The 25,277-nt window shown below is 30.7% G+C and overlaps 3 protein-coding genes across 6 annotated transcripts; all 3 read left to right on the forward strand.

Moving 5' to 3' along the window:
- The first annotated feature begins 2,080 nt into the window (after positions 1–2,080).
- On the forward strand, positions 2,081–4,908 carry LOC130495218 (putative protease Do-like 14). The gene is made up of 7 exons (XM_056986573.1): positions 2,081–2,563; positions 2,646–3,532; positions 3,615–3,866; positions 3,941–4,152; positions 4,235–4,316; positions 4,390–4,567; positions 4,655–4,908. Exons 2-6 carry the CDS (start codon positions 3,332–3,334, stop codon positions 4,555–4,557), a joined length of 915 nt encoding a protein of 304 aa, XP_056842553.1. The 5' UTR covers positions 2,081–2,563; positions 2,646–3,331; the 3' UTR covers positions 4,558–4,567; positions 4,655–4,908.
- Positions 4,909–13,306: 8,398 nt separating this feature from the next.
- LOC108861977 (uncharacterized) lies at positions 13,307–15,819 on the forward strand. Of its 4 annotated transcripts, none has more exons than XM_057010988.1 (5): positions 13,307–13,628; positions 13,737–13,911; positions 14,654–14,727; positions 14,858–14,949; positions 15,204–15,819. In XM_057010988.1, the coding sequence occupies exons 2-5, from the start codon at positions 13,802–13,804 to the stop codon at positions 15,216–15,218; spliced, it is 291 nt and encodes a 96-aa protein (XP_056866968.1). In that variant the 5' UTR covers positions 13,307–13,628; positions 13,737–13,801; the 3' UTR covers positions 15,219–15,819. The 4 variants fall into 4 exon arrangements, 3 of the variants coding, with proteins under 3 accessions (XP_056866968.1, XP_018491484.1, XP_018491483.1); XM_018635982.2 differs by having other exon boundaries at positions 15,105–15,818; XM_018635981.2 differs by having other exon boundaries at positions 13,307–13,610; positions 15,105–15,817.
- Positions 15,820–22,659: 6,840 nt separating this feature from the next.
- Positions 22,660–23,084, forward strand: LOC108857202 (uncharacterized). The gene has a single exon (XM_056986556.1). The coding sequence runs from the start codon at positions 22,660–22,662 to the stop codon at positions 23,065–23,067; it is 408 nt and encodes a 135-aa protein (XP_056842536.1). The 3' UTR covers positions 23,068–23,084.
- Positions 23,085–25,277: the final 2,193 nt, after the last annotated feature.

A 25,277-nucleotide genomic window follows, 5' to 3' on the forward strand; every position in this document is an offset into this window, starting at 1 on the left:
ACTAGATACACGAATTGATGGAAACTTAGCCAATATGTAGCTACGGAAAATCTTTATCACCAAGGCAAAAATTAATTACATTTATTTGGGAATTAAGGAAAATCTTTATCAACCCAGAAAAATCTTAGTAACTAATGGTAAAAATTAACGACATGGACCTGGAATAAGACCAGCACCCATTAAACATATAATAAAAAATAAGCATAGAACAATTTTAAATTTTATATTATTAAAAGAAATTAAAATATCACATTTATTATATAATAAAAATAGATTTTACCAAAGGATTTAGGGTTTAGTGATTACGATTTAGGTTTAGTGTTATTAGGATTTCATTTCTAATATTTTTAGGGTTTAACATTTACCCAAACTTTTAAGATTTACCCAAGAGTTTAGGGTTTAAAATTTAGGGTTTAGGGTTTAGTATTGTGTTAACAGTGTTATCAATATTAGTTTATTTTTTAAATTATTACTATTTTAGGTGTTTTAATATTTTTATTTAAAATATATAATATAAATTAATTTTGTTTCCTTTTTTAAAAGTTATCAAATATCAGATAACCAAATATTATTGGTTGATGAACCTAGAGATTAATCATAGAAAGTGAACCTAACGAAAACATAGATTGCACAAAGGTTTATCCTAGGGAGTGAACCTAAGAAAACATAGATTGCACAACAAATTTCCTTTCCTAACCCTAACTCTCCTTTCTATTCGTTACAACACCGCAAAGAATATATGAAAATGTCGATTGACAATCTGAAATGGTGATGGTTTTTAATGATTAAGTAAGTGAGCCACATAAATAGTAAAATGTGTTTTGGTTTAAAATTTATTGCATACACAAATTTAATATGAACTATCATCATTTTGTTTTAAATTTTGTTAAATATAGTATTGGGCGAAAAAATCCAAATACAAAAAACCGAACCAAATCACGATCCAAATAAGTAGTACTGAACTTTAACCAAAATTGGTTAGATATCCAAATGGGTTCAAAATTTCGGGATATCTGAATATATGTAAACCAGATTTATATACTTAAATATATTAATTATTTAAATTTAATATCTAAATTAATATACAAAATATATAAGATTTTTCTAAGTTGCTTAAAATACTTTGAAATATATACAAAATAGTTACAAGTACATGTTTAAAATAGCTAAAAGATATTTAAAATAGCTAAAAGATATTTAAAATACCTAAAATACTTAAATTATCTATTTATTTCTTATCAAAATATTTAAGCTAAACAAGTTTTTATGTTAAGTTTAAGTATTCTGGCATACATTATTAAAATTTATATGTTACATATTATTTTTATTTTTATATTTGAAAAATTTAAGAATATATAAACTTTAATTTTCAGAATAAATTAGATAGGTTATATAAACCCAAACCCGAAACAATAACGCAACTCCAAACCAAACGAAACCTGCAAAGATTCGAACCAAACGGTACTCGAATTCCCACCTCTAATCATTTAAAAAAAATATTGGTAAAAGTGTATATTGTTTATAATTATTTAAATACAATATATTTTAAAAAAATTCACTTCCATAGAATGTGGATTACCTTTAAATTCAATATTTTAATATTGGCTTTTTGGCCCAAGTATAATCAACAACATAATACATATAAATATGGTTAAACTTGGCAATTTTGGCTTAACAAAACTAATATTTACTTATATTCGAAACTGTTGAACAAAAATACACAGAAAACAATTATGCAAATTTCCAATTTTATTTCCGAAAATATAATCTCATCTCACGCAAGGCGCGGATCTTATCCTAGTTACCGTAATAATCAACATACATAACAAAACAAACTTTATTAATCACATTATAAATTGAGATGCGTATGGCAAAACAAACTGGTTTATCAAATCCTTCAAAATTATATTGGAAGATTTGTATATTCACGTGGTTAGCTGAATTACGGCATGAGAAATGTATATATCTAGTTGAAAGTTTCCACACATTCTGAAATTTGAATGTGTGAACCATTAATAACAATGTTCAGTAAATTAGTAAATTTGAATGTGTGAAAACCGAAATAACCAAACCAAATTTTCTGAATACCGAACAAATCTTAATCCTCTGAAGAACCGAAAGAAACCGATGGCTATGCTAAATGATGGCCTAAACAGAAATGCCTTTTACAGATGGTCTTGTAAAATACAAAGGCCCAATAGGAAATTGGCCTAAAACTATGAAGAGAAACCCTACAAATTATCTGGAGTAAAAGAAACTATTTGTCGTCGGAGAGAGAAAGAGAGAGATTAGAGTTCTGATGTTACGTAAACTTTTTTCATCCTCTTTCAACAATGTGGGGAGGATTTCTCAGATCTCTTCCCTCGCCAGCACCATTCACACTTCGACTCCCAGTGCTTCACAGAAAAAGATGATCGTTTCTACTCTGAAATCAACTTCGGAGTCATGTGCCAACGTCTTGAGCAAGATAGAGAGAGAAGAAGGGTTTCAAATCAGTAGATCTGATCTAAACCGGTGGGCTAAACTGTTTGAGAAACAAGGGCAAACTCAGAAATCTCTTGAGGTCTGTTTTTGTCTCTCTGTTTCTTGAATGAGCACATCTCTTGTTCTCTTTTGCTTACTAATAGATTTCGTTTTCTTTGTAGATCCTTCGTTTCAAGGAATTGAAATATCTGGCTCTCATGAACCATTTCAAGCTCTGCTCTGGAAAAAAAAACACCGACCCTGATTACTTTGGGAGAAGTTCTCTCAAAACCGCTGCCTCTATCATCGCTCCTTCTGTCGTCCACATCAATTCTGGTTCGTCTGGCTCAGGATTCATTATTGACAGTGTTGGCACGATCATAACATGCGCTCATGTTGTTACCGATCGAGACCTACTTGTAAATAGAGGAGTATTTTGTGTTTAGATTCTTTAGAACGTATGAGAGAGACAGTAGTAGTAGATAGAGAAAGATGAAGTTGAGAATAAAGATAGAGAAAGATCTAACTCTGGTCTCTTCCCTGTAGTTTTGTTCCTCTGTTACAAATCAGATTCTCTTTGAATCTTACGAGATATGTTTCAGGGGAACAACAACCTCGAGAGATTGCCACTGTAGTATTTAAATTTCTCTGAAACAAATGGCGAGAGGAAGAGTGGGTGAGACAGAGGAAGGACTCGAAAAACACATTGGTTTACTTTACTCAAACGGCGTCGTTTCTGCTCAAACGCTGTCGTTTTCTGCTCAGACGCCGTCGTTTTCGCCCAAACGCCGTCGTTTCTTCAAAGCTGTCGTTTCTGCTCAACGTTGCTCACACGATGTCGTTTCTGCTCATATTCTCATGATAAAGAATGTTAAGCACCATTCACACTTCGACTCCCAGTGCTTCACAGAAAAAGATGATCGTTTCTACTCTGAAATCAACTTCGGAGTCATGTGCCAACGTCTTGAGCAAGATAGAGAGAGAAGAAGGGTTTCAAATCAGTAGATCTGATCTAAACCGGTGGGCTAAACTGTTTGAGAAACAAGGGCAAACTCAGAAATCTCTTGAGGTCTGTTTTTGTCTCTCTGTTTCTTGAATGAGCACATCTCTTGTTCTCTTTTGCTTACTAATAGATTTCGTTTTCTTTGTAGATCCTTCGTTTCAAGGAATTGAAATATCTGGCTCTCATGAACCATTTCAAGCTCTGCTCTGGAAAAAAAAACACCGACCCTGATTACTTTGGGAGAAGTTCTCTCAAAACCGCTGCCTCTATCATCGCTCCTTCTGTCGTCCACATCAATTCTGGTTCGTCTGGCTCAGGATTCATTATTGACAGTGTTGGCACGATCATAACATGCGCTCATGTTGTTACCGATCGAGACCTACTTGTAAATAAAGAAAAGGTAATATACAACATTTTATCTTAACATTAGTTTTATAATTGTATTTACCTTTCTTAGTTTGCATTAATTTGCAGTTGGTAGTAACTTTGAGTAACGGCGAGCACTACAACGGTGTAGTTTGGAAGTACATGAGTGATAAGGATGTTGCCTTGGTCAAGATAGATGGTCGCGGGACACTTACTCCTGCCAAGTGGGGTGATGTCAAGAAAGTTTTTCTTGGAGATCTGGTGTTGTGTGCGGGCTCAACTCTAGGTTTGTCTCACAGCTTCTCAAAGGGGGTCGTAAGGTATTGCTGAATATTTATTTTTCTATTTTTAAATTGTGTATCTATATTTCTCATGTTCTGTTTTTTATTGTGTGTCTACAAGCTGTCTCGAACGTACCCACGAGGAAATAGGTAGTGAAGGCGCTAACAACTTATATCTTCAAACGGATTGTGCTGCTAGTCAGGTAAGATTCATATACATGATTTATTACATTTTTGTTAGTCGGTTTGACTCATTTTCGTTTTTACTAATGATAGGGTAATTCTGGTGGGCCCCTTGTGAATCTCAGTGGAGAGGTAATTGGTATGATTGTTGGTGGAGAAAAAGAAGGGTGGATTGAATTTGCTTTGAGGCTTGACTCTTTGTTGAAAATCTTGAAGACGATGGGTTATAAGCTTCCAAATTCTGTGTTGGTTCAGAACTGAACTAACTGAGGTTTGCTTTCTTTCTATTTTACTATGAGACAGTGCCTTTATAGTTTACAAAATGAATATTTACATGATCTGTGTTGATTCTTTTCAGGTTTCTTGCGGATGAGGGCTTGATTTTGAGAATGATTGGCGTAAAGACTCATTTTTTGGCGATTTAATGAGATACTAAAGGTGGTAGTGTAATGAAACAATTATTAGGGTCTTGAAACATAAGCTTAGATTGTGTTTATGGTTACTACATTCTGTTAGCCGACACTTGTTACTAATCCTGTTTTGGAAATATGTAAGCCAAACCAAGGCAAAACTCAGTAACGTTCTCATGAAGAAAATTAATATTCACTTGAACTGGTTTGGTATTCTTTTATCAAACAACTTCAACAAGGTTTTAGATAATTAATTAGCCAACCGGATTTACATATATGAATCGCAAGTTTCCACCTCTCAGCTAGAAGCCGAACCTTGTTTCGTGTCTCCTTTTGCATAGGGCAGAAGACATGGACCACGAGGGCACTTGTACTTCCTCTGGTTTTCCCAAGTTCAAGGAGCTTGAAGCGTTGCTAGTACCACTTCGGTTCACGCCTATACATGTCTGAAATGAAACAATCTGTGTCATAGAAGAATTCTCGCTGAAATGTACATAGTTCAAATTAGGGGGAGTGGTATCAAACGCATCTTGAAGAACTCGCATAAGCTCTAGCTTAGCGGCACACGAAAGCTTTCTCTGCCCCAGGGGGAATCGGTTTCCACTCGACAGGCTGAAGCGTCATTGGAAGCTTATGCAAAACAGAGGCTTCATAAAGAGAATCAAAACAGACTCCATTTTTTGTCAACTTTTATTATTTGGTTTCCTAATTAGAAAGTAAAAAACTATTATTATTGCTATTATTTAATTTTGAGATATCTCACACTCATGTAGAAGCTTAGACTAATAGTCTAATACCCAAAAGATGATGTGTCCAAACAGATGGACTCACACTCCAGATTTTCAAATTAGGTCTAAAATATTACTTCATATCTGTGTGGTCACAAGGTGAAACATAGTGGGATACTTTTTTTTTTTTGAAAAAACATAGTGGGACACTTATGTGGTCTGTTACTATTGTTTATTGGGATCTCTATTGCTTATAATATTTTTTGTCCGCTCTTATAATATTTTACTAGGTGTTTTCCTGCACCATGTGCAGTAAAAAAATTTAAAATATTTTCTAACAGATAAATATAAATTATATTTATTTTTTATTAATATTATAAATTTTCTTTTTCTTATTAATATTTTAGTATAAATTTGATTTAACTGAACATTAAAATTAAGATAAAAGCAATTTTGTTTATTTTGAAATATATTTAAGAATGTGCATGTATATATTTAAAATTATAATCTTAGGTAGATTTTTCTATCTATTTATTTTAATTAAATATATTAAATAAATATGTAAAATTGCATAATTTTCAAAAATTAAAATTAAACAATATTTATAAAATCTGTAGATATATATATATATATATAAGAAACTAATGATTTTACGATTTTATTTGATTTTATGATTTAATTTTTATACTTTTCTAAAAAAATATGTATATATTTTGAAATATTTTTAATTTAAATGATATTTCAAAATCATTGAAAATGATTGTAGAAGACATGTGGCAAAATCACTTCTCAAATATAATCTAGGGGATGAAAATTTTATAATTGTCAAAAATTAAAATTAAAAAATATTTATAAAATCTGTAGATATATATAAGAAACTAATGATTTTACGATTTAATTTGATTTTATGATTTAATTTTGTAATTTTCTAAAAATATGTATATATTTTTGAAATATGTATATATTTTTGAAATATTTTTAATTTAAATGATATTTTCGAAATTTGAATGCCATAATTGAATATATTTATTTTAATGATGATTTATGAGTTATTACCATATTTTAAAAAAAGTCCAAAAATATAAATCGAAAATAAATGTAATATAGGAGTTATTACCATATTTTAAAAAATTTACCAAAAATATAAATTAACATTAAGTATAATTGTCCATGTCATATTAATCTATAAGACATGTCATCAATTTTATTAGCAATGTCATATTATTTTTGTAAGAATGATTGTAGAGAAGACATGTGGCAAAAATTGTCCATGTCATATTAATCTATATGACACGTCATCAATTTTAATAGCCATGTCATATTATTTTTGTGAGAATGATTGTAGAGAAGACATGTGGCAAAATCACTTCTCAAATATAGTCTAGGGGATATAAACAATTATTGCAAACCACATTATAGAAATATAATGCATATAGATATTCTGCAAATAAATAGTAGAACATGAAAGTTTGAGTATATAAAATTGGCCACCATGATCGTACGATACAAACAAATTTCAGCTTTGATATTAAATTTTAAAAGCTAATGGCAGTGGTTCAAGGTTTTATGAATGAATTATGTTGCATTCAAAAAATGGCAGTGGTTCTAGGTTAAAAAAACCGTATTTCTAATCTCAAAAACTTAAAACCATACATGGCATAATTAAAGTTAGGCTCATTTGCTTGTGTAGGGATTAAAACAAAGAACCGAAAACAGTATCAAAATGATTTTTGTCAATAAAAAAAGTAACTAGAATGATTATTACAGTTATTTTCTTCTACCAATAACAAGTAAATATCGACAAAGACAATACATATCGACTACGAACCAGTTTTCATAATATTTAGATAACAGTACTTGAATTTTATATGTTTTTATTCAATAAATTTAGAAAAATATTTATTTATTTAATTCTATAGCATTGTTTACAAAATTCTAATCATTTTAAAAGACTTATGTTGGCTTTTTTTCTACCCTAGAATGTGCATTTTAATTTATATTACTATGGACTTTATATTTCAAATTTTTATCATATTTTCTTTGAACATGTCAGGCTTTTTAAAAAAAAAATATTATATGTCATTCAATACATAAAAATTTTAAAATAGTGTCTAATATTGTGACAATATTAAATATTTAAATACTACGAACACTATTAATTTCTTTTTGAATTTGAAGATTTTTATATCGTCACCTAATAAAGAGGAAATCAATAAATTTGTCTATTATTTTTGAGATCCTCACAGGAATATCAATATGCCAAGTCCAATAAACCCCATTAAGTAACAAACAAAAAAACATTTTTGAACAAAGGCGGATCTAGAAAAAGATATAACATGGGGCACAATAATATATAAATATTAAATATATTTGAATTAAAATATATTTTGTATATACACTGAAAATTCTTAAAAAGTGAATTTTGTTTTTTAAAGAATCAAATAAAGTAAATAAACAAGTTTTATAAGGTAATCATCAATTTAATTTTTTAAAATAAATAGTATACAACACAAAATAGTTCGGTATAAAATAGTTATTTCCTTTTTTGACATCATTTCTAGTTTGGTCTAATTGCTAAAAAACAATTTCAACTAAAATAACTATTTAGGTAAATTTAAAATAAATTTTTATATTTTAAAGAAACAAAACTAAATAAAAGAACAGAAAAACCGTTATATAAAAAATAGTTTAGGTAACACTGAAAAAGGTATTAAGGAAAACTTTTTTGTGACAAAGTAATTAAAATGTTTTTAAAAGTTAAAATAATAAAAACAAAGGTAAAAAAATAGTTCAGGTGACATAAGAAACGAAAGTAAGAATATTTTGTGACAAAGTGAATTAAAGTGTTTTATTTTGTCTAATTACTGAAAATAAAGTGCATAAAAATAATTGTTTGAATAAATTTCAAATAAGAAACTGATAATAAAGAAAAGAAATGAAAAACAATTATAAAGGGAAAGAAAGATTTTTTGTCGACTGGGGAAAAAATAGGTATAAAAAAAAATAAAGGTAAAAAAGGGATTTTAATTGTGAGTGATTAAAAGTCTTTTAAAACAGAAAGAAAAAAAGTGCAGAAGGTGAGGTTCGAACTGGTGAATGGGTGTGGCACAATAAGCATGAACAAGCCACAGAGCTCAGGCGTTTAATGTGTACTTTCTTACACAAATAAATTTTAATCGTCGAGCATGTGGCACGTGCCACACCCTTTATGGGCGTCGGTCCGCCCCTGTTTTTGAAGTCGTATATAGATGAAAATGATAGCTTTTGTGAAAGGAACATATGAAAAGTCACTGCATTGTTCTAAAGAGAATATATTACTTTGCTGAAGAATATGATTTTAAATCATATCAACTGTTATTTGAACTTATTACATTAATTTTTGGGAAAAAATATTATCCTATGCGATGTATTTTTTCTCTATTTTGTTTTTCATTACAAGAAACCAAACAAGGAGTGATTGAGTGAACATAATCACCCTGGGATACAACAATTAAGAAAATAACACAAATTTAACAAGAAACAAAAACTTATATAATGTATGTTATGGACCGCGATGAAGCGACACTACAGAGAGATAGAAATGTTTCTTTTTTAAGCAGCAATGACTTTGTCCTTAGCGTCATTTTTTTAACTTCATTTTCTCCTCCTTCGAGCTCGCTCAAATTTCATGTCTCCTTGATCAGCTGAATTATGATGATGCTTGCAATAAAGCTTCCCCTCATGAGCTATGTAATTCGAAGGACTTATCGTGCAGCCAGCATCCATGTGTACACTTGAAACGTTCTTGTGGTACAATGTCCCCCCATTCACCGACACCGTCGCATAGGTCACATAAGAAGCGTTCAAAAGATATATGGAACAACGTAGCAATATCAACCTCTGGTGAAGTGTAAGGCTCCTAACCTCCTGTGAATCAAATCTTTTATAATGAAAATAGATGTTCTGCGTATTACACAAGTTTTCGTTTCCTTCAACCTTGCTCGAAGATTCAAAACCCTTTTAAGAATTATTTTCGACAAAAACGCTCAACTAGCTTAGATTTAAATATTAATCGAACGCGTCATGACTATTATAAGACTACGACTATGTATGTATATAAATATTTAAGCTTAGGTAAAAAATATATATATATATATATAAGAATATTTTAAGAAAGCTCTATGATCAAATAGCCATTGCACCAAACCTAATTTACCGACTATATTTTCTTCAAAGCCCCCAGACGAATATAGATTGTATTGTAATCAGCATATCACATGCTTTGCTTTCTTCTTCTAATTGTCAACACATGGTTTGTTGCTATTTCATTGGATTTTTGTTTTGTTTGTTAATGCACCTTAACTCTGAGTTTTCATCTAAATCTAGCTGAACTTTAAGAAAAGTCTTTACTTCGCCCGCAAGAAAGTCAACCAGTAATAGCATCCAGGATACATCTGAGATGACGTCTTTTAGTAGGGTGGAAACTATTCTATTCGTGCCCAGGACAAAAGAAAGTGTCGAAAGTACGTGATCCGAACAATCTTATAACATTAAATGAGATCTGGTCAAATCACCAAACTATTTGTTTATACGAGAAAATCACATCAACATTTAAGACAACAAGTCTCTATTGTCCCAATACTAAAACCTAACAACATCTATCTAATAAGTAAAAGTAACTTTTAGTTTTGTTTGGCAACATGAATTACAGAGTTAAAAAGAATAAAATGTTGTTTGAACACAAAGATAATATATATCTTGGGTTGGGCTTATATTTTTTTTTAAATTGTTACTATAAAATTGGGCCACATTATTTAATTTTCTATTATATTCTATTTTGATAACTAAAGTATTTATTAGGTCATTGTAATTATTGGTTATTTATTATAATTATTGATTTTATATTTTTATATAATACAAAGGTTAAAATATATTTATCTCAAACAAGATTTATTATCCATTATACGATAGATATGTCATTATTAATTTATCTTATTAAAGTAAAAATACCTTTTAGTTTTGTTTGGCAACATAAATTGTAAAGTTAAAAAAATTAAAATGTTGTTTGGACACAAAGATAATACCTATCTTGGGTTGGGCTTATATTTTTTTTTTAAATTGTTACTATAAAATTGGGCCACATTTTTTTAATTTGTTATTATGTTTGATTTTGATAATTAGATTATTTATTGGGTCATTGTAATCATTGGTTATTTATTATAATCATTGGTTTTATAGTTTTTATATAATACAAAGGTAAAAGTATATTTCTCTCAAATAAGATTTGTTGTCCGTTAATATGATAGATATGTCACTATTAATTTAAAAATTATATGGTTACAATATCAAATAAACAATGCAAAAATATGTATACTAACATTAGTGTTTTTTCATGTTACAAGTACATTAAATACAACAAAAATCATATGATAGCAAAGAACGTGGATCATACTTTATAAAATCAAATAATTTCCAATTTGGTATAAGTTGATAGTATTTTTATAAATTAAAGTAAACACCCGCCCAGTCGGGCGGGTCAAGATCTAGTATATTATTAAAAGAGAAGTTCCCGTATAGAATGCACCTTAGTTTTCAGTGTTACTAGGTGTTTTCCTCCACCATGTGCAGTAGTAAAATTTTAAACTATATTTTAAATATAATTTTATTAATGTTAAATTATTATTTTAAACCAATATTTTAATATAAAACTAATTTAGTTAAACATAAAATTAAGATAAAATAAACAATTTGATTTACTTACAACAATAAAATTATTAAAATTAAAATGAAATTGATATATTTTTTTTAGTTATCAAAATATAAAACTAAAAATAATTTCTAAAATTTGTAGATATCGAAATGAAATAAATGATATTAAGATTATTTTTTTTTCAAAGATTGTACAAAATTTGAAAAACTTGTTTAATAATAAAAATTGTACAATTATTAAAAAAAAAACTTAAACAATATTTCAAAAATTTGAAAATATTTTATATTTATATTATTATATTATATAGTAAAATATTTGAATATATTTATTTTAATTGTGATTTATGAGTTATTACCATCTATATCTATATATATAAAAGAGAGTTGAATCTCTCCTGCTGACACATCAGCGTCCACGTCATAAATTAGAAATCTCACGAGTTGACACATCAGATACGCACCGTATCACTTAAACTTTGTTCTCTCGAAATGGGCTTCGCAGTGGGTTTCGTCCAGCGCAAATAAAATGCTCTTCGGCACTAGGCCCATCGACACTGTTCTACGGAATCCCTAAACAGATGTTCTCCTTCGTTTTTTTCGTCTGTTTTCATTTGGCGCTGAGACTTTCTAGATTCTGTAACGGTGTTTGTGGTTTAATCTTAAATCGTCTTTATTCTCCATCCCACTACGAATCAAACTATTGCGCTCTTCGTCTGCTAGATCCTTATATATATAAATCTTCGATGCGTCGTTTCCGGCAAAATCTATAATCTTCCGGAGATCGCGATCTCTTCATCTCTCTGAAAAAGGCAGCGTCTTGTGGGGTTAGCAAGCTATTCGTCGGCGAGCAGGTGAGGCCAGCGACCATTGGCATTACTCGGAGCAACCACAACTTCAAGCTTTCTGACTATACAATGTCCATACGCTTATGGGTATTCTCAAACCTTGGATATATTATCAAATATATAAGATACTCCAATTTTTCTTTTTCTTTTCCAGCTTTAAAATACTCCAAATTTTGTGAGGCTCATAATCCGTTTGTGGAATATAATTATTTATTTTATGGTTATTGTTTAACTTGCAAATGTATGATTATAAATACAAACAAAAGTAATTTAAAAATATATATTATATTTTAACTATGTTTTCGCAAATGAAATTTCTATAAGTTCTATATGTATTAATGCTTTTAAAAATATTAATAAACTTTAATATAAATATAAATCACTGTTATAAAATAACTTACAAAATCCAATCAAATGACATAGAAGATTAATCTTATTTCTTCTAAGAATAGGAATAGACGAAGTAGAATAAAAAAACTTATATGATGTATAAATCTTTATAATTACACATTGTGAATGATATAGATGATATAAAAGGGAAAAACATTGACAATACAAGTTAGATCAAATATAAATAAACAAATAAAACATATTTGGATATTCTCATTTCTAAAATAAAACTATACTGTATAGGAAAATTGGTCAATTGTAATAAAATTATGTTTTCATCAAACTAAAAACCCACAACAAAAAATATAAATAATAATTATAATAGTATGGTCTCACAACATATACATCAAATAAAAATTAGAACACATCACATTAAAATAAGTATATATTAAATGTTAAACAAAATAAAAATAGACATTTTAAACTAAATATTTATAGTATACATATATAGATATAATTATGTTTAAATATTTTAAATATATATAATTGGTCCGGATCCGGATATACATGCCTAAAATTTCAGTATCCAGATCTTAATGTTTTTAATTTGTATATTAGCCGTTGAAATTATTTTATAGTTCACATCCCGCCCGTAGGGCGGGCCGACCCTAGTATACTAATAAAGTCAAGTTTTTTTTTCTCCTTTGGGGGAATACAGCCACGTGTCCTCCCACTTCTCTTCTTGGGCCAGCGCAGATAATTTTTCGTCTTGTGCCAGCGGAGTTTCTTAACAAATTGGGCTTCTTTCTAGCGATTAAAAATATTCTCGGGTGTATTGTGGTCTTCATGCGCATTAATTAATCAGGTTTCGGTAAAACACTGGTGACCTCAATATATTGGGCTTGGTTTTCTCTGACCCATCAAGTGATTCCCCTTTGTGTTTGGGCCGATTGAAGAATAGGGTTAGTAAGGATCGTAGACCTTACAATCTCTCTTCCTCTTCCTCGGCGAAGTAACGTTTTGGCGTTATGTCAATCAATGAAGAAAACCCACTAATCCCACGATCTCCTCTTCATGACAGTTTCCTTTGTTCTTCGATAGCTCTGTTCACAGTATATATATATTCTTTCGCCTTTGCCTCCCCCTTTTCTCTGCTCTTCATCGATTATTTCTCAATGAAACTCTCAGACAAGCTCTCCATAATAGCAATTTCCAAGCTCTACTGGCACCTTGAAGCTTCGGAATGTGAAGAAAGGGGTCAGTTGATGGCTATGCTTCTCATTCCTTCTCGCCCACGACGTAACACGCTTAGAGTAATGATATTCAATCAAGTTATCCCACTAATTCCATCATCTTAATTTTTCACTATATTCTAGCCAAATCCTTCTCATCCACCCAATTGTTAATTGTTGTTTTCTCGCACAAAAATTCTTTGATAGGATGGCTGGAGGAGAAAAAGCTCAGGAGTCAGGCCTCTGTTTCAAATGAGCCCCATGTTGGTGTCATGAACACTGGATGGGATGCTTGGAGAGGATTCACAAGCTCCCGAGGACAGGCCCTCCACAAAGAAAACGCAAAAAAGACAAAAGGAATTATCTACATATCCTTTTGCAGGTACCTCTCTTTGCTGTAACAATCATAAGAAATGCAACTTTTGGGATCCCCTCAGTTACAAACTCTATATATCATTTTTGTTCTCTAGCTTCTCCTCTTTACCAAAATTATTAAAATCAAAGAATCTCGGCAATTATCAAAATCAAAGAATTTCACTCAGCTTCAGGGAAATTGCCTTTACTCACTTACTTCTTTTCTAGGCTTTATCAATATATGTTAGTGAACAAGGTTCATGCTCTGCGATGATTTGTTATGAAGCTTGGGTACGGATATATCGGCATTGGTTGGCAACAAATTGTGTTAGTTGGGCTTCATACTTCCTCAAGATTTATCACGTTTTAATCTGGAATTCATTTGTCTGAGACATGTTTTATTGTGTATTTTGTGCACTGCCCCTCTTTTTAATGAAGAATGAAATATATTGTTTCTAGGATTACTTTGTTAATCTAGACAATACAAACAAAAATAACCCACGAGTGTACTCACTACAAAGTTACCACCAGTTTCCATAATTCTTGTCATTGTGAAACCTTGAAGTGGAAATCTCTGATCCTTATACTTTCCAAGAGATGTATTTTATTATCCTTATAATTTCCCTTATTTTTCTAAGGTCTGGCTGCTGTATTCTATGCTAGATTCTACTATTTGATGGTTTGATGAATTATAGTCAAAACAATTTCTGAATTTTTGCACTGCTACTACGAAGGATGTTCTAATAGCATGGATGTATGTCCATATGAAGGGTGGAAGCAAGTTCGCAAAGTACATCAGACTCGCCTACAACGTGTCCCCGTATCTTGCTGTCTGGCCCAGCAGGTATGAGGGCTTTAGAATTAGTGCTTCTATTGTTTTTGCTGTGTCCATCCCTCTAGCAAAGTATACCTTCATATATATGAGAACTTATATGCCTATTTTTCCAATATTTACCATATGAAAATATTATTAGGCTCTGAGATATATCAAGAAATGTTGGTAAAAGTGCTTGCGGAAAATTTTGAGGCCAAGTTGATGATCGTTGATTCTCTTTTGTTGCCTGGGGTAATTTTCTTTCTTTCCCCATTAATTTATGCATTGTGATATCATTACAATTTTGTTTTGGTTATTTAAAATAATTTTCTGTCATCTTGGCAAGTGAGTATTAAGCTTAGATGCTATATTTGTCACAATGCCTACACTTGCACTATTTCCGTCAGGGATCACCAGCCAGGGAAGCTGAATCTTCTAAAGAAGGTTCTAGGCGTGAAAGCTCTCTATGCTTGCAGCATAAGAAACTAATGATGCTAATAAAACAGGTGGATCAACATTGAGTTCTAATGCTTTTGCCAAAGCAAGAAGTGCAACAGCAAACTTCTAGGAGTTGCACGTTTGAAGCAGGATGGTTTTTGTCATCTGATTGGTGGTCACTTTCTCTGCTGTGCCAATTTTCACGTGTTACTGAGCAAGCATTTCCATCATTTTTTTAAGTGACCGAGTCAAGTTTCTAGGTCCTTCATCATCTGCAGTTTCGTCTCTTCAAGGCCCACCACATAAGTATGTTTGTTGCCATTTTATAAGTCTTCACATCTCCACTTAGGCCCGATGGCAATGATCTTACTGGCCTCCGGGAAGAGGTCCCTTGTCTCATGTCACAACCCATTCTTCAGTGTGATTTATACTAAGAAACAAAAACGCAGAACATTCTGGAAACAAAACAACCCATTCTGGAAGAGCATTCCCTGAAGAAAGCACGTGTGGAATGAATGTTAGAACCTAAACAACCCCGACTTGTCCTTATAAGTTAATGTTTTAGCATCTTTCAGCTTGCTTAAATCTATTTCCCTTTTTAGAAAAAAAAACTCAGTGTCGTGGTTGTTGTTATTCCTCTTATCAATGCAAATTTTTTTACTGATAAACAACTGCTTGTCTTGCATTTATAAGTTTTGTACCATGACCTTCATGATTACGTTCGAACAGTCCAGCACTTGCAAGGCTTACAAAACGTAATACTAGCCATACCCAATGACATATTTTTATTTTCATCAAATATTAAAATTACGAATGAAATTCTTTTAGTAGATAATATTTTAATTTTTCACATTTATTTGAGTACAATAACCTTAAATTCATGGTCACAATAAAAATTCTTTTGTTAGAGACTGCAAATAGAAGGGTTTAAGATTGCTAAGATTGGCACGACTTTGAGATAAGTAAAAAATAAAAATGATCTTCTCAATCTGATCGACACTCTTCCATCCAAGTACAAACATTCATTATTGGTGATAAAAAGCTTCTCAACCATCTTTTTGTATTATGTACAACAGCAAACTCAAAAGCAGACAAAAAAGGACATTCATTAGTGATGATAAAAATGGAGAAAACTCGAGATGTCTAATTCTATTGACCACTAGACGTCTATGAGTGACTCTTTGATGCATGTTATATATAATATAAGTCAGAATACCAGTTAATGTTTCAAAACAGTAGATACTACGTGAGATTTTACGTACTTATCACTGAGTTTCTTTCATGCTACTATATGTTTCACCTCAAACACAAGTCGGATAAATAGAATATATTTTTTTTTTGTAACTTGGATAAATAGAATATTAACCACCTTCAAACTATAATAAAACATAAGCTGTTCCATATGTAGGAAAGTCATCTATGATTCAGCATTACTACAATTTATAAGGGGGTTTTTATGATCCAATTTTCAGTTTTATTAACATACTGTTTTCTAAATTCGTTTTTATTTCCAAACAAAATATATAATTTTTTTCCTCATTTTCTAATATGTTTCTTTGCCAAAATTATTTTCTTACCAAAAATCAAATAAGAAGATTATATGAACAAAATCTCATTACATATGTTTGAATTCAGATTAGTCTCTAGAATAAAATTTGAAATGCCGTTTCTTCTATATATTGTTAACATAGTATTTATATGTTCTCTAAATAAAATATCAACTTTAATTTATATTTAAACTCCAACTAAATTAATTTGTTATTTCATTTTGAGATAAGCAATTTTAAAACAAAGTGATACACTACAGTCGCTAGCTACTATTAAATGTCTTGGAAAAAATCATTTTCTTCATTTACATATTTTGAACATATTTTATTTAATAAAATCATAAATTGAATTGTAAATTTATGTGAAAATAAAACATACAAACCTGGCGCGTAGCGCCGGAATACCACTAGTATTATATAAAGTTACCAAAAAATTGAAATCCCCTTATTATTAATCAAGAATCATTTTTAAAAAATAATCTTTAAAGAGTAAACTAATTTCAATGTTGCCATTATGCATATGTGTCATTCTCACAATCTTTCTCGGCCATCATTTACAATTATCCTTGATTTATTAGGGTTATTACATATAATGCCATTGGTACTATTATGTTTGTTACATGCTCCTTCTTTATATTTATACTAGGGTAAGTTGACATATATGCATTGCTTCTGTTCGACATGCATAATACGTTAGAGGATTATATTCGACATAAATGTATAGTGAAATTCTCCTCCACTTAAAACGTGTATACATAACTTATACATTCATTCTTTTATATATTATTTTATATATTATATGTAAGAAATGCATATATGTATACATTTACATTTACATTTACATATACATTCTTTTATATATTCTTTTACTTATACATTCTTTTATATATATATGCAATATACAGTATGTAATATGTAAAAAAGTGAATATGTATACATTTACTTATACATTCTTTATATATTCTTTTACTTATATATTCTTTAATATTGCATATTCTTTTTTCAACATCACGAATATAGGAACCATATAATATCATTGCATGTTTTAGAATATAGGAAGCATATAAAATTATGAACCAAATTTATAGTGATTTGACGGTGGTTGTTCTTATTTGGCTTGAAATTATAGAAATCAGTTACCTTCGGTGCGTAACAGTTTAGGAGGAAATACACATGATCAATTCAAATCTTTGAATCAAATCCACTATACCATCGCCAAACAGTGAGTAAATTTGGAGGTTGATTTGAAAAAATTGATTATTTGTATTATGACAACATATTATTTATAGAAGTAAGTACCCACATGTCATACCTAACCATTACTTACCATATAAATTCATATTATAATTAACTGTACATTAAATATATAAATATTATAATTTTATTATATTATTGATTATAATATTTGACTTTCAAACACTATACTCACGTTTTACTTTGCCGCGTTTTGGTTCAAAATTTAACATAAGAACCGTAAATGATCATAAGTTCATAACCAACATAAAAACAGTCAAATATTATAATTACTATCTATAAAATTCAAAAAATAGTCGTTACATATAGAAAAATTGGTTAGGTAAGGTACACACGAACACATTAATTGTTTCATATTTGGTAAATATTAGCAGATTCAAAACTATTATTATGAACACTTCGAAAATCATGGTTTAGTCACAATTTGTAATCAATTTCATTAGACTGTTCTTGTATATGGATAATTTCATTTTGTGTTCCTATGTTACAGTTAAGAAATGTTTTTTAAAAAAGCTTCAAAAAAATACAAAATACAAAATGAAACCCCTGTGAATTCGAAGCCAAAGAATTAGAGATTTCTAAAACAAATTCCAAAATATAAACAATAGTCAAATTTAAAATTTCCTAAAATGTCATTTTCCTTAATAATTGCCTTCAACGGTGTGTACACACAAATGAAAATGACATTAGCTTTAAATTTCCATAAATTCAAATACGTTAGTATGGGAAATGATTCACAAGGCGATAAGTAATTACATAGTATCTTGACTGAGATTTCAAATTGATCCAAATTATAAGAGAAATATTGCATTGATTCACTTAACAAATGGGATATATTAGTAGGAGAAATACTTGGGTTCACCCCTAGAGTGAACCTTTAGGTTCACCCAACCAATAAGATTTCGTTATTTCATATTCGGTATCTTTTAAAAAAAGAAATAAAATATTGTCAAGTTTTATTTTGAAATAAAAAATAAATAGAAAATAATAATAGTCGCAAAAAAAGATTTTATATTTAAAATACCGCCAGCAAAACACTAAACTCTAAACTCTAAACCCTAAATTATAAACCTTAAATCTATGGTAAACCCTTGGATAAATCCTAAATCTTTGGATTTTTTTTTTAAAAAATTAATAATTGTATACATGACTTATACATTCAGCATAATGGCATGAATCCTAAATCCCTAATCCCCTTTCGCAGAAAGATGTAAAAATATCAAAAAATCACCGGAGAGACATAGATGTATACATGACTTATACACTCTTTTTTATATTACACGAACGACATATATAATAGCTTATAAAACATACATCAAACAATGGCATTGTATGTTTAGTTTTATTTTCTTATAGTTTAAACTATCAGTAATTGTAACATTTTGGCCATATATTCATAATTTTCCTTCAAATCAGTATTGTCTATGTTTTAGAATATATTATCGTATACAAAATTAGGAAAAAAATTTATATAAATTCGACGATAAATCAGACACTGGGCGAAAGTAATTAAATTTCGAGCCAAATTATGCATATATGACAGAAACTGAGTTAATGGTCAATCACTGAATAAATTTAGGAGGTTAACACAATTGTTTTCAAAATTATGTCAACATATTATTTCTAAAATAAAAAAATCATGGTCATTCCAATTTTGTAACCATTACTTACCATATAATTTTGTATTATTATTAATTGTATTTGACCATGATATTTATTTCTTTACTAAATCATGAGAAGATGATATACAAAATTATAGACTGGCTGAATTTGTGAGACGTTAAAAATATTCATTATTGCTGTTTTTATATATTCAAACTATGAAAATGTTTTTGTTTCGTAATATTCATGGTTTCCAAAATTATGTTTTTATGCAATCGCTATTATAGAATTATAATCGTCTATAATTATTGCTAATTCGTATCCTAACTAGAATGTACTTTCCAAAAATATACAATAGAAACCACAATCAATCACTCAATATTTCTAACCACTACGCTGTCATAATATTTATATTGTATGAAACAGTAAGAATGATTTTAGTTCAGTTACGGTTTTCAATTCGGTTCAGTTTGGTAGGATTTAAACAAATAATAATTTGGTTTTCTTTCGGTTTTGATTTTCAAAAAAATGAAAAATCGATAAGGACCTAAAATAACCAGAAAAACGAACCGAAATTAACCAAAAAACCAAAAATATCCGAATTTAACCAAAATAACCAAAATTAACCGAAAATATCCGAATTTTTAAAGAAAATTATACCGAAATTGGCTGAAAACCAATTATATCAGTTATTTTCTGGTATAAAATTGAAAACCGAAAATAACCGAAAACTAAACCGAAATTCAGTTTGGTTAATTTTGAAATTAATTTTTCAAAATTTTGGTTAACCGAAAACCAATGGTTAGGTTTGGTTTTAGAAAACCGAAATCGGAGGATTACTACACATTCTAATATTAATGTTGACTACATTTTTACGTAATCATTTTCACCCCGCACAAGGTGCGGATCATATCCTAGTTAACATGTAATGTACTATGCCATGTCACGTTTAATCATATGCCATGTCACATTTAATCATATGTCATGTCACATTTGTTTGGTCAAAATTATTGTGGAGATGACATATGTGAAATCACTTCACAAATAATGTATAAGGGATTTACATTTCCATGCCACTGACATTAAATAATATTTCTTATTTTAATGCTTTGTCTTTTCCAATTTGATTAATGTGTGTTTCCAAAATTAAATTTGAATTAAAAACACAATTAAATAATATTTCATATTTTAATGATTTGTCTTTTCCACTTATATTAATGTGTTTTCTAAAATTAAATTTGAATTGAATAAACTTCATTAACTTCTCAATTAAATCAATGTCAAATTCAAAAAACTATATATTTTTATTGGACAAATAATTCATGGAAATTATAATATCAACTCTTTGTTTAACAAATCTGAACGAAAAAAAAATATTACCAAATTTGAACCGAAACTAGATAATATCCAAACGGATTTACCATTTTGGTATCTAGAGAACCATAACCAAACCTTATCCGAACAAAATATTTCGGATATTCGAATGTATTTAAATCATATTTATATTTTTCAATATGTTAGCTATTTTCGAGTTAATATCCAAGATATAAGCAATTTTAAGTTGTTTAAAATATTTGAAATATAAAAAATAGTCAAAAGTAAACATCTAAAGTAGATAAACAATAATCAAAACACCAAAAATACTTAAAATATATATTTATTCTTCATCCAAATATTCAAGTTAAACCTATTTTTAATTTTTAATTTAGGTACTTTAGCTTACATTACTCAAATTTACATGTTATATTTTTTAGATTTAAGGATATTTAAAGATATATAAATTTTGAAAATTTAAAAATAATTTAAACAGGTTATCAAACCCGCAAAGATCCGAATTAAACCGAAACCAAAGTTTATAAATACCTAAACAGAGCTAGAATCTTTAAACTCGAAATCCTAAATTCGAATAGATTTTAATCGAATTCGAGTGGATACCCAAATACCTACCCCTAACTTAGTCAATATAAAACGATCAAATATTACAAATATATTATTTAGTATAAATAAATAAAAATTAAAATTGAAACTAATACCCGTGCGGTCGCACGGATCAAGATCTAGTCACAATTAAAAACAAAACAACTTCAACCTCTCCTGTTCTCACAACCTCTTTTTTTTTTCTTTTTTGAACTGAATGTTAAATTGAATTCAAAAAGAAAAATCCTTGTTACAACATATGTGTGACTTTTTCTAAAATTCTATACAAGATTGAAATAAAAACTCAAAATCGAGATGAAAATCTTTGCTTCAAACCCTCAAAACTGCCTCCTCACCCTTCATTTGAATACTCAGCCCTCACTCCTACTGAGCAACCAGCTCTCACTCCTACTGGATTTTAACTTCTTCTCCAGCACTCACTCCTACTGAAGACCTATCTCTCACTCCTACTAGGACCTTTAAAAGAAAAACCTGCATGATCAAGAGTGATGAGACAGCTCTCTCGAACTGAACCACTTGACCATGCCTCCTTCATATGCTTTATCACCCTTCTGCCTAATCACTGTGAACTTATTCCTCATCTCTTCTTAATAATAAGCGCAGCTGGATAAGGTTTCTCTCCATGTCTCCTCCTATTTCTCTCCCTCCAAACAGCATGGACCACTGATTGGAAAACATGTCGAATAATGTAGAGACTAAGCTTATCCCAAGTAGAACCATTTGATAGCAACCTGATAATATTATCCCAATCCACTGTGTACTGATTTCCCATAACACTTCTTATAAGTTTCTCCCAAATCTGTCTTGAATATGGACACTCAAAAAACAGGTGCTTTCTAGTCTCCAACGGCTCATCACATAAACCACAAGCTACATCAGCATTTGCATTCCAATTTTTAACTCGATCTCCAGTGGATAGCCTACCATGAATGGCAGTCCAAAGTATAAAAGAGTATCTTGGTGTAGCATATTTAAACCACACCACCTGATGCCAATCACACAACTGATGCTTCTCTTTAATAACGAGCCAAGTCTCTCTTGAGGAAAAAGTCTTCTTAAATTTACCCTTCTCATTCTTCCACAAAGAAATATCTGCTTCCTGCACCCAGTTCTCTTTGTATTTTTCAATTTACATCTCAACCCTGTTTAAAATTTCTCACAACCTCTCAGTAATCTAATCAATATGGTGAGTCTATTTTCGAAGAGATCGAGGAAAGGAAGCAAGAACCCTTATTCAGATCTCGGACTTGAGAAGTTCTCTGCACTTCTCTCCGAGCTTGACGAGAAGAGACAAAGCATTTACGCAACGAGGGTCGACTCAGATGGGCTGCCTCTTGTTCGGTTTGCGTTCAAAAGCTCCGGGGAGTGCGTCCCTATCATGATAAAGACAAAGAAGGTAACCAAGAAGAAGGATTCTGAAGATGATTTCAAGGTCAAGATCGATACAAAAGTGGAGGAGGTGAAAGAAATAAAGAATACAGAGTCAGTAACAGAGCAGAAACAGAGCTGCGTGTTGAACGAGAATCTGAAGAAGATTTCGAGACCTTACCGTTTCTTACCCGTGACAGCGATCTTGGTTCTGATCTTCTGAACATTGCAGAAGGAGAAGATCATCACCACACGAACCCGAAAAGAAAAATAAGAAGAAGTTTTCGCATGTGGCTGTTACTCGGTGACCAAAACGTATTTAACATTTACATATTTTGTTTAAAATGTTAATAGTTGTAAATAGTTTTGATTTCAGAATAGAAAGATCTGTAAATTTTTGGCTGAAAAAAAGAAAGATCTGTAAATTTTGATTTTTTTTTGCTTGAAATCAGTGAGCTTGCACAACATCAATATGAGTGTTTTTGGTAGAAATGTGAAGATGTGAATCAATATGAGTTGATGCCATGTTTTCATGACTGCTACCAATTGTAGAACAATCCTCAAAAAGTCACCGTATGAATCTGGAATTTAGAGCTGCACATTCCTTCAAGTGCCGTTAAAGTTACATGCTTGGTACACTAAAAGCCATGAGCATTAAATAGCTGAACTGCAGATAGCTTATCCTCCTCCACAAGCAATGTTTGGTACGATTGTTTCATAGAGCAAAATCGGCTCTAGCTTTGCTGACGTGATCAAAATCTCGAAACCTCTGCAACATCGCAATTACATTATAGATTTCTCGCTTCTGGTCTCTCCAACCAAATTTATTGCTTGAAACATAGGGGAATAAAAGAGCAATTGCTGATCTATCCAGCTCCCATATATGAAAAGATTGCTGATCTATCCAGCTCCCATATATAAGATCCTTGTTCCATAGAAATCTTTGCATGTTCACAAATCACACCCAAGATTTGAGCCTACATTCAAACACTAAACACCAAACTCATTTTTTTTTGTTTATCAGACTTGGGTGTGATCCAAGCGCATCTTTTAAAACAATCTGAGAAGCAAACACCAGAACCACCAATCTCTAAGCCTCATTCAACATCTTCAACGCGTTATGTTTACATTTCTCCGTGAGAGCTTTCTTGGTAAGTCTCAGTTACAGATCAGACAAAACCTACACAAAGAGATCAGTTGGATTTTAGTGAGACATTATTAACATAAACATGCTCCAGAAAATCTGAACCAAACATTATTTCTGAAATGAGAAACCATCCAGAGAAGCAACGTTTGTTTCTTTACATGTATTTTATTGCAGAATCTGTGAGAATTTTCTGGTTGCATGTCCTACATTGGCCTGCAAGAAAAAAAAAGAGAAGCTAAACTCATTGGTTCTCTATAAACAGAAAAGGGAAGATGTACCAGTTCCATAGAATCTAACTTGTCTTTCTTTCAGGTGACCACAGCTTGCCTTGTTGATCTTTTGTAACCATCAGCAGAAAATGTTTACAACACGTTTCCTAGGCTACTAAGATAACATAGAGAATAATTTCTCTATAGTGATAACCATTTTTGCTAGCTGCATTCCCAGGAGCGAGCCCCACGCTTTGTACCTACCTATATAACAGCACCATGATCCATCCATAGCCTACTCTGAACATGACTTAACAATTAAACAAAACCTAGCTGAACTCGAAAAAAAGAATTGAGACCATATATATTTCTTAGATATACAAAGCGAGTAAGCTATCACATGTTCAACATATCAACAACACATGGAGTAGCCTTACTAATTAGAGCTAAGTTCCTAAAATTTACGCAACTTGTAAATAAGACAGAAATATAAAAGTTATCAGTGCGAAAGAACACAGAGCGTTTCGTCGGAATAATTTGATTACATAAATATCAAAATCTGGAAAACAACAATAGCCTAGCCTAGACAACAGAGGAACCCTTGAAAATCGGAGAAGAAAACTCTCGAGATAATGGTATTAGTTCACTATAAGAGATGTGAAGAGAAGATGATTCGAAGAAGAGAAACACTTACATATATTTATATCCGAAAACGCACCGCCTTAAAGATCTAAGCCACGCATTGAAGACCTAATCTTGGGCAATTAAATTAATGAGGAAAAGCTAAGGCGTCACCTTGGAGAGGTAAAGAAGCTTCTTTGGCTTATTAAGATCAGCCCAGATTCGGTTTGACGTGGAGAAAAGAAGGTACCCCATTGGATGATTTTAATTGCCGACGTGGACATACTCACAGGGCTTTATATGCTCCTTTTTAGTATAGTTTAGATTTAGATTTAGATTAGAGATGATTTTTAATCTGATTTGAGAATTTTTGGGCTTGTTGTTGGTTACTTGTATTTCTGGACAACATGTACAACTTTCACTTGTTTATTATACCCATTACCCACGTTTGGTTTT

This window comes from Raphanus sativus, chromosome 5, assembly GCF_000801105.2.
Source record: "Raphanus sativus cultivar WK10039 chromosome 5, ASM80110v3, whole genome shotgun sequence".
Classification (NCBI taxonomy): Eukaryota; Viridiplantae; Streptophyta; class Magnoliopsida; order Brassicales; family Brassicaceae; genus Raphanus; species Raphanus sativus.